Source organism: Bison bison, unplaced genomic scaffold (genome assembly GCF_000754665.1).
Source record: "Bison bison bison isolate TAMUID 2011002044 unplaced genomic scaffold, Bison_UMD1.0 scf7180017864289, whole genome shotgun sequence".
Classification (NCBI taxonomy): Eukaryota; Metazoa; Chordata; class Mammalia; order Artiodactyla; family Bovidae; genus Bison; species Bison bison.
In genome coordinates this window covers 14,422,382-14,432,907 of record NW_011494861.1, presented here as the reverse complement: position 1 = coordinate 14,432,907, position 10,526 = coordinate 14,422,382, and the positions used below count along the sequence as shown (strand labels likewise).

Below are 10,526 nucleotides of genomic sequence, written 5' to 3'. Positions count from 1 at the left end.
AAAGCTGAGGGCTGAAGAATTGATGCTTTTGAACTGTGGTGTTGGAGAAGACTCTTGAGAGTCCCTTGGACTGCAAGGAGATCCAACCTGTCCAACCTAAGGTAAATCAGTCCTGAATACTCATTGGAAGTTTTAGAGCTAAAAATTTGGCCACCTGATGCAAAGAACTGACTCATTGGAAAAGACCCTGATGCTGGGAAAGATTGAAGGTGGGAGGAAAAGGGGACGATAGAGCATGAGATGGTTGGATGGCATCACTGACTCGATGGACATGAGTTTGAGTAAGCTCTGGGAGTTGGTGATGGACAGGGAAGCCTGGCGTGCTGCAGTCCATGGGGGTGGCAAAGAGTCGGACACGACTGAGTGATTGAACTGAAAAAGAAACAGCTCCTTGTTTACAGCAAGATGGTAATGGATCTAAAGTGGGACCAGAGCCTGTTGAGCACTACAGGGGGCAAGGGCCACCAATAAGACACCTGGTCTTTTTTAAAAAGCACAAAGGGCAAGACATTTCAGGGAAAGAAGAGATCTGAGTTGGGAGAGTAAGAGACTTTTTGGACCTGAGAAAAACTTGGTCAGCTCCAGCACTGGAACAAGAGAGCCACAGAGAGGGCCTCTGCAGGGAACTGGTCCCAAGGGTCTCCTAAAAGCTGTCACCTCTAGGAAGAGCAGAGGAGTGAGGGTCCTCCTCTGTAACCTGGGTGGAGTTGCCTCCAGCATTCCTGGGTGCCTAATGGGTCCAGAAGAGCAGTGCAAACTGACTATGCCTTGGGGTTAGTCATAAAACTCCAAATAACCCAGAGGAATTTGAGACCATTTCTGCTGGTTTCAGTGGAAGGGTGTCTCAACATTGTGGCCATGCTCCAGGTTCTAGGAGAGGAGACGTTGGTAGGCTGCAGAGAGAGAGAGGGGGCTCTGAGCTGGCTTATGCTGGGAGAGGGAACTGGATGCACAGAAAGAAACATTCTAAATGCTGGAGCAGAAAGCCAAAAGAGACGTTTTGCAGTCTCACTTGGGATCCTGTGACTGGAGAATCAGGACAGAACAACTCCCTGATGGGCTCAAGAGGCTGCCCTGACCTGTGCAGCAAGTAAGGCCATGAGGAAAAGCAGCCAAGATGGCAAAAATGCTAAACCTAGGCTCCTCACCAGACTCTGGGAGTCCTACTGGCCCAGGACTGGGGGAGGAAGGATGGTACCTCTATACACATAGGCTCTCTTCTCCTTGACACAAAGTGTGTCTCCTGAGCAAACAGGCTCTGTTTGGAGGTGAACAGAGGATGTTACACTCTACTCGGGGAAGGGAGAGGGCTGGGCTTTTATAGTTTCTAGAATACTCCAACACTTGGACTACTTCTACCTCCTTGGATCTCACAGAAGCTGGACTCTCATACAAACATCCTCAGCTTGGACTCTGCTATTTCCTCATTTTCACTGACATCACATGAAGTCTGTAAGTCAGTCCATCCTAACAACTTAAGTTGTCTGACAACTCAGGGGGCCTTCTGAACCTTTCAACTGAGGGAATCTACCAATTATTCACAGCATGGATGTCACAACTTCCTCTCCCAAGCCCAGCCCTGAATCCACCAAGCTAAAATTTGGAAAAGAGCAGTGAACTTTACATTTCCTATGAAGCTTACTTGGGGTAGTGGGTAAAAAGTGCCGACACCCTTGCTCATCCAGTCTGTGTTCAGTAAACAGAGATGTTCGTGATTATCATTGTTACTAAGTCACTCCATGGAAGGTCATTAATAAAGGCTTTTGGTAGCCTAAGGAGTTAAAATGTCTAATTAAGTACAATCCAATTTAAGCTTACTTTATGCAAAGGCCACTTATATCCGTGGTAGAAATATGGTGAAAGGAATCCTTTGGAAGGATACCAAGGTAGAGAACACAATTCAAAACTCCTAGTCTTGGATTTCCCTGATATTTCAGGAGACAAGTGTCTGTCTGCCAAGGCAGATGACATGGATTTGATCCCTGGTTGGGGAGATTCCAGCCCAAGTGCCACAACTACTGAAACTTTTGTGCCTTAGAGCCTGTGCTCTGAGACAAGAGAAGCCACTGCAGTGAGAAGCCAGAGCACCCCAACAAAGAGTAGCCCCTGCTCACAGCAACTAGAGTGGTGCAGCAACGAAGACCCAGTGCAGCCAAAAATAAATTAATGAATGAATAAAATACAACCCCTAGCTTTCTTTGGTTGTTTTATAACTGAATTATTTGGCCATCTCAGTGAATGGAGGAAAGAAAGGCATGGAGACTTCTTGGGGGTAGAGAGAGAGTCTTGTTTTCTCTGCATCCTGAAACTGCAAAAAATCTCTGTGAGATGCAGCCCGGGGTGGGAGTCTTCCCTGTACATGGCAGATCCTTAATACATATATATGGAGAGAGAGCGTCTGAATTTTGTAGCGAAAGCTGTTGGTATTTGTGAACAAATGCACACTACGAGGAGAACAGAATTTTATTTTCTGGGGAATAGCATCACTTTGGTCAGAATTTTTGTTCAACTTCTCTAATTTTGAAGAAATAGAATTATCAAAATTTACTTGGAAAAAAGCCCATAGGACTTTGGTTAGGCTACCAAGCCCCAAGGAAAATGGCTGGAGTAAATTGCCATCTAAGAGTAACTTCTGTGCATGCTGACCTGCATGTGTGTGCTACATCATTTCAGTCATGTCCAGCTCTTTGTGACCCTATGGACTGTGGCCCACTAGGCTCCTCTGTCTGTGAGATTCTCCAGGCAAGAATACTGGAGTGGGTTGTCATGCCCTCCAGGGATCTTCTCAACCCAGGATCGAAACCGGGTCTCTTTCATCTCCTATATTGACAAGAGGGTTCTTTGCCACTAGTGTCATGTGGGAAGAACCTAAAAGAAAATGCATATTGGTAGCAGCTGCCACCCTGTATATAATATATTGTTACCCTGATTATTTAACTTCTAAGCAGAGTACCTCATGTGAAATGCCAGACTGGATGAAGCACAAGCTGGAATTAAGATTGCTGGGAGAAATATCAATAACCTCAGATGTGCAGATGACACCATGCTTATGGTAGAAAGCAAAGAGGAAATAATGAGCCTCTTGATGAAGGTGAAAGAAGAGAGCGAAAAAGCTTAAAATTTAACATTCAAAAAATGAAGATCTTGGCATCTAGTCCCATCACTTCATGGCAAATAGATGAGGAAACAAAGAAAACTGGTGGTTCAGTCAATAAGTCATGTCTGACTCTATCAACCCCCTGCACTGTAGCCTGCCAGGCTCCTCTGTCCATGGGATTCTCCAAGCAAGAATACTGGAGTGGCTTACCATTTCCTTTTTCAGGGGATCTTCCTGACCCAGAAACGGAACCCAGGTCTCCTGCATGGCAGGTAGATTCTTTACTTGCCTGCAGCTACGAGGGAAACCCATACTTTATTTCCTTGGGCTGCAAAATCACTGAGATGGTGACTGCAGCTATGAAAGTAAAAAAGCTTGCTTGGTCCTTGGAAGAAAAGCTATAACCAATCTAGACAGCATATTAAAAAGCATAGACATTACTTTGCTGACAAAGGTTCCTATAGTCAAAGCTATAGTTTTTCCAGTAGTCATGTATGGATGTGAGAGTTGGATCATAAAGAAGGCTGAGAACCAAAGAATTGATGCTTTCGAACTGTGGTGTTGGAGATGTTTGAGAGTCCCTTGGACTGCAAGGAGATCCAACCAGTCAATCCTAAAGGAAATCAACCCTGAATATTCACTGGAAAGACTGATGCTGAAGCTGAAGCTCCAATATTTTGGCCACCTGATGGGAAGAGCAGACTCCCTGAAAAAGACCCTAATGCTGGGAAAGAATGAAGGCAGGAGGGGATGGAGATAACAGAGGATAACGTGGTTGGATGGCATCACTGACTGGCTGGACATGCATTTGAGTAAGCTCCAGGAGTTGGTGATAGACAGGGAAGCCTGGCATGCTCCAGTCCATGGGGTGGCAAAGAGTCGGACATGACTGAGCAAATAAACAACAGCAAAAGCAAGCAGTTGCCATAAGAAGGACATGGTTAGGTGCAAGTTAACTAGTTTACTTACCTCCCCTTGGTAAGTTCTCAAACAGCCCATAGGACCCACCATCAGTGCCTCTCAGTCTTGGAAATGTCTGGTTTCCCAGGGCTCACAACTCTCCCTGAGCTCACATTCTCAGATTTAATCTTTTCATGTCAGTTTTCTCTGCTGATCCCATCTTTATGGAAAGAAACGCTCTCAAAGTTAACAGTTTCCTTTTTAATTTCTAAACCCCACCAAAAGTCTTTTAGTTTCCCTCCTCCTCAAGAGGGGGAAAAAAAAAACCAGACAAAACTTATTTTATTCTGTTTGGGTCATTCAGAGTCCCTTTAGGAATGACCCCCTCCACACTGCCTAGACCACACCCTTGCTCCTTACTGTGATTTTGAGTCAGCTATTACAGAGAAGCCCTGACTTAATCCCAGAAGACCAAGCACATTTCCAATTGCATTTCCCTTTAATAGGTTCATGATCTGCTGTTTCCAGTGTAAAACAAAAGTCACAACTTGATGTTGCTGCTTAGTCGCTAAGCTGTGTCTGACTCTTTTGTGACCCCACGGACTATAGACCACCAAGCTCCTCTGTCCATGGGATTTTCCAAGAAAGAATACTGGCTTGTCATTTCTTTCTTCAGGGGATCCTCCCAACCCAGGGATGGAACCCGAGTCTCCTGCTTGGATTCTTTGCCACTGAGCCACCTGGGAAGCCTCAGTCAGTGACCCAATTAGAAGAACTCAATCAGTGTTCATAGAGTGAATCCATGGCTGAGACTTTGACTCTCCTCCCCCAGTGTATCCCTCCTGAGTGAATATCTGATTCAATTAATCCATCTGACTAAAGGCAAAGATCCAATCAGGATTTACCTAATGGACATTTGAAAATCTAATCAGGCATCACTTTCTGATTAGATAGTAGCAGTTGGACAGGGGGAAGATGTGATTTAAAAGGCCTATAAAAACCTGAGGAATCAAAGAAGAAGTCCAGAAACTTCTTTCTCTGGATTCGCTGCCTGTCTTCTCCAAGCTACTTGGTGGCTTCTGCACCAGATCTGACCTCTGAGCACCGTTCAACCCCAGCAGAGCTGGTAAGTTACAGACCTCAGCAAAAGACCCCTCATCTTACCTATGGTCAGCAGGTTTCCACTGGTGGTATGCAGCAATGGTGTCAGGGAGATTTCTTTCTTTTCAGATGTGTACATGTAAGGCTTTGGTTTTACCTCTAAGTGTAATTTTGCCTCAATCCCAAACATTTTGATATGTGCTTTCCTTTATATCATTTAAAAATATCTTAACCAACAAGATTTCCTTTTTTAATGAAAACGTCTAATTTTTTAATTAAATTGTTTTAATTGGAGGATAAACATCCATATTTTTGAAATTTTATTTCTTGACATTAAAAATATTCAGTTTGTGCAAATGGCATTCATTTAAGGAGTCTGTTTCATCTTTCTCAGCCTGTTAACTGTGGGAAATAAGGATGGAGGCTGTATTGGACTACATGATGCTCTTCTTCCCATAGTTTTAAGGCTCTAAGTGATTTCAGTATTTTCCCCCTAAAAGATGGATCCTAACCTTCAGTTCTTGGTACCACTTCCCACTGAAACATGATTAAGCAAAGCAGTGAATGGAAATGGATGGACCAGTGGTTGGGTTTCTTCCTTCTTGATCCTTAAGAAGTGCTTGTTCTGGTACCCATAAGGGCAGAGCTATGCCACTATGCCCACTAAGCCCAGAGTGAAATTTTGAAAAACTAAGGCTCTTCTCAATTGTCAGAGCAGAGACTTTATCTCTGAGTTGGTTCCTCTAAAGGGTGGGGAGACATATAAAGTGATATTCATGCTTACCTGAGAAAGATGCCTTCTTCTCTCCAAGTTCTTACAGGATTCCTTTAGGAGCAGATTCAGGATGAGTATCCGGAAACCCCTGAGACTCCTGAACCTGGCAAGAAAGAGCCTACTAACCGATGAGGCCTTGACCATTTCTACTCTGGAGCATCTGCCCATCGAGCTCTTCCCCCCACTCTTCATGGAAGCATTCTGTGGAAGACACAGAAAGACCTTAAAGGCCTTGGTGCAAGCCTGGCCCTTTGTCCGCCTGCCTCTGGGGGGCCTGATGCAAATGCCTCATCTGCTAACGTTACAAGCAGTGCTCGATGGACTTGATGTCCTGCTCACACAGAAGGATCGTCCAAGGTGAGTCAGATGCAGGTAATCTGGTAGGATGTGAGCAATCCCAAACAGACAGCTGAAGACAGGAAAGTAGATGGCACATGGATGGGCCAGTGACTTCTGATGATGCCAATGAAGAAACACAGAGACTTGGCCATTGCTGAGCTCACTTTGGGAAATGCCTTCCAGCAGTGTAGGAGTGCCTAAGATGCAAGGAAATCTGAAAGTACAAGCCCCAGCCTCCCCCCAGGGATGTTTAAGGCCACTAGAAGTAGAAAGCTAAGGAAAATGGAAGAGGAAAAGAAGATGGAGGAAGGTGAAGCAGAGAGGGGAGAGGACAAGGCAGCACGTGATGTTGGGAATTTGAAGTAAAAACTCATGTGGGAAGTCCGAGTGTTGCCTAAAGTTTGTGTGGATATTATTAAAACCATCACTGCCAACCTGTTGTTTCCCCACAGGAGGTGCAAACTGCGTGTGCTGGATTTAAGGAATACTGGCCAGGACTTCTGGAGAATGTGGTCTGGATCCAGCATCCATGTGTCCTCAAGCTTTTCAATGGCACCAGGGGCTGAGGACAGGCCGAGGACCGAGCAGCCCTTGGCTCCCTTCGAGGTGTTCATAGAACTTCACCTCAAGGAAAGGAGCATGGATGGATTTCTCACCTGCCTTATGAGATGGGTGGAGCAGAGGAAAGCGTCCATACACCTGTGCTGTAAGAAGCTGAGGATTCTTTCACTTTCCATGGATAAAATTATGAAGGTCCTGAGCATAGTGCAGCTGGACTGTATCCAGGAGGTATACGTGGATCGCACCTGGCATCTGTCCACCCTGGCCACATTTGCTCCTCTCCTGGGCCAGATGAGCAATTTGCAGAAACTCCTCATCTCCCACATCCACATGCCTGATCCTGAGGAGCAGGAGGAAGAGCACATTGTCAGAATTACTTCTCAGTTCCTAAGGCTGCACCACTTCCGGGATCTCCATCTGGAATCCCCCTTCTACCTCGAAGGCTGCCTGGACCAGATGCTCAGGTGAGTGTGCACCACTGACCAGGTAACAGTGAACCCAACACTAGAATATCAAATGCACCGTCCCCTTTGCTGCTCCATTGTGAACTGTGGTATCACATAACCACCCAAATCTAGGTAGGGGTCCAAACTGGGAGGAGGCTCTGGAAAGGGACACTGTGCTGGAAACTATAGACTAGGGGTTAGAATCTAGGGGATGGTTATTTGGTTTCTTCTTAGGAAGAGTTATCTTTTCTAGGTGACTTAGGATAATAGGTAAGGGCATTGAACACGGACAACTCCAACAGCCCTGAGCATTTCTAAACTGAAGCTCTGGGTTCTTCAGCTTTCTGACCAGGATGAGCCTATCTCAAATTCCCTGTCTGTAAAAGGATATTTTTTGCTCCAGATATGGTAAATAATATATTGGAAATGCATGATTCTGTAGATGATGGTAATAGGGCAGGTGTCAAAGGGATCATAAAAATTAGAAGCTGGTTTGCAGATAAAGCAGGGATATAAGTGAGCCCCACAGGCTGGCATTCTCAGTGGATGCTGTGGGATTTTGCCCAGGTTTGTCCTCTATGCAAGTCACCCAGGAGCCTCACCTGCCTGAGATGGATGTCTGGGGCCAAAGTGTGTTCAGAAGGAAGCCTGGGTAGGAAGCATTTTAAGTATATCTCTTACTATTAACTTTCAGCGATGTCCAATCTTGATTGAGACAAGATGTCAAGCTCTCCTCTGAGTTTGTTCTAGTCCATTCCATTATCTTCATTCCTCTTCATAAGGAAGCAGAGAACATTTTTCTCTGCTTGAGTAATGAGGAGAGAGAGGTTTTGAGACTCTATGTACTTGACCTGGTCACACAAAAAAGGTGAAATGACTGGCTGCAATGAGATTGGCCATTCTGAGTATTAATCCTTATCAGATGATCAGTTCAAATCTGGGCTTGGGCAGATCACTTGTCTCTCAACTTGCAATCAACTTCCACCTCAGTTTCCAATACCTAATTCCTCTCTTTCTCCCCAGGTGCCTGATGACCCCGTTGGACAACCTTGGGATTACTCGCTGCCTGCTTACAAATTCAGACCTGACCCATCTGTCTCAGAGTCCAAACATCAGTCAGCTAAAGGGCCTGGATCTGAGTGGGGTCACCATGACCTACTCTAGTCCTGAGCTCCTCCCAGCTCTGCTGGAGAAAGTTTCAGCCACCCTCCAGGAGCTGTACTTAGAGCAATGTGGTATCAGGGACTCCCACTTGGAATCCATTCTGCATATCTTGAGCCGCTGTTTCCAGCTCATGTCCTTCAGTCTGCATGGGAACCTCCTCTCCATGGCCATCCTGGAAAAGCTGCTGCGACACACCTCTGGGCTGCCCAGGTTAAGTCAAGAGCTATACCCTGTCCCTCAGGAAAGTTTCAGCTCTGATGGGATCCTCCAACCCAGGAGACTTTCCCAGTGTCAGACTGAACTGGTTGAGATCCTGGAGGACTTGGGACATCCCAGGACCATCTGCATTAGCTTCATGCCCCTGTCCACCCTGTGGAGATAACACATTCTATCATCCTGAGCCCATCATATACAGTGATAACACCCTTGCTTAGTCCATAGCATCAGTGGAAAGCTTTCTTCTGAGCACTTGGAAACTGAAATCTAGGACAAGACACATCATGAAAGGGAAATAAGCCATGGTTTCAGGTATCTGCTCAATGTGAATGTGAAAAGGAAAGGTGATCCTGCAGGGAAGCAGGATTGCAGAGGGAAATACTGTCTCCTGGAATAGGAATGCTTGTAGAGTCAGAACTAAGAACCTACATTTCTTTAGGTGGATTTGAGCTTGAGATTCACATGTTGGAGTAATCCCTGGGAAGATGGCTGTAAAGAAATGGTCAGAAATAAAGAGTCCCTCATTGTAAATGGATTGCTGGTGTTCATGATGTATTTTTCCTGATTTTTCAGTTCATATCGGGGAAATCTCCAGACATTGATTAAAAAAAAAAAAAAAGGCACTGAGTTGTCTATGATCCCAAAACCTTACCATTCCCACCAGGTCTTTATTCAACCTGGTGCATCTCTTACCTCCTTGCTTACTTCTGGAGCTGTTCAGTGGGGTAATATACACACAGAGAAACAGACTCAGTGGCCAGTGAGCCACTCCAGTGCAGACCCCAGGCAGGCCTCTCACTGCTGACTCAGGCCATGACCCTGGACATGAGCAGCCTTCTTGGTTGTCCTGATCCCTCCATAACTTTCAGTTACTGACCTTTTTGTGGGGGTGGAAAGGGTTTTACTGAAAGAGGTATGGCTCCCAATTCTGGAAGGGGTCGTCCACACTGCAGATAAGCTAAACTTCTGAGCCTTGCTGACCTATTACCCATGGTGGATAATGATCCTTCTTGAATTAATCTATTGACCGGGGAAGTTACATAAATTCCTTTAGCAAAATACTAAAATCATAGAGGCATGTAACATGGTTTCAGTGTTTCTATACCTCATCAAAAATCCTTTCAAGGATTACATTATATTAATGAGAAATTGTCTTTATCTCCATAAAATCCCCTGTCTCTCTCTATTACAGAAGTCTGTAATAGCATGTTTTGACATCAGATGTTAGGTTGTGTAAGGAAACACCTGTGGGTGTATGTGACCTCCTTGCCTGTGGTAAGATACTGTATTTGTCAGGGTTCTCCTGAGTAACCACTAGGGGTATAACTGATTGTTGAGCAATGTGTCCGTTAGAGGCACTACCCTCTGTTCAGTTGAGTTCTCTGTATCATTTATTCTCTGCTTTTCTTTTCTTCTTTTCCACATCCTTGAATTCCACCAACTAGATCCTATAAAACAATATATACTCTTGGAAAACATCTGTGTTTAAGTGCATCTGAGCGTTTCAAACCAGTGTTTTCCAGGGTCACCTGTATATGTATTAGAGGAGATTTACTATGGGAATGGGTTTGCCTAGAGGCTGAGAAGTCTCTCAGTCTGCTGTCTATAAACTAGAGTACCAGCAAAGACAGAGGTTTATCTCAGACTGAGGATTAAGGCTGAGAACCAGGTAAGGTGATGATGTTACACTAAGTCTGGGGCCAATGATCTGAGAACTAAGGGAACTGCAGGGAGATTAAACCAGTCAATCCTAAAGGAAATCAGTCCTGAATATTCATTGGAAGGACTGATGCTGAAGCTGAAGCTCCAACACTTTGGCCATCCGATATGAAGAACCTGACGCTGGGAAAGACTGAAGGCAGGAGGAGAAGGGGATGACAGAGGATGAGATGGTTGGATGGCATCACCGACTCGATGGACATGAGTT

General features: G+C 45.2%; 1 protein-coding gene across 1 annotated transcript; it reads left to right on the top strand.

Moving 5' to 3' along the window:
- The first annotated feature begins 5,943 nt into the window (after positions 1-5,943).
- LOC104996118 (putative PRAME family member 24) lies at positions 5,944-8,765 on the top strand. Its single transcript, XM_010850246.1, has 3 exons — positions 5,944-6,230; positions 6,665-7,237; positions 8,243-8,765. Exons 1-3 carry the CDS (start codon positions 5,944-5,946, stop codon positions 8,763-8,765), a joined length of 1,383 nt encoding a protein of 460 aa, XP_010848548.1.
- The last annotated feature ends 1,761 nt before the right edge of the window (positions 8,766-10,526 follow it).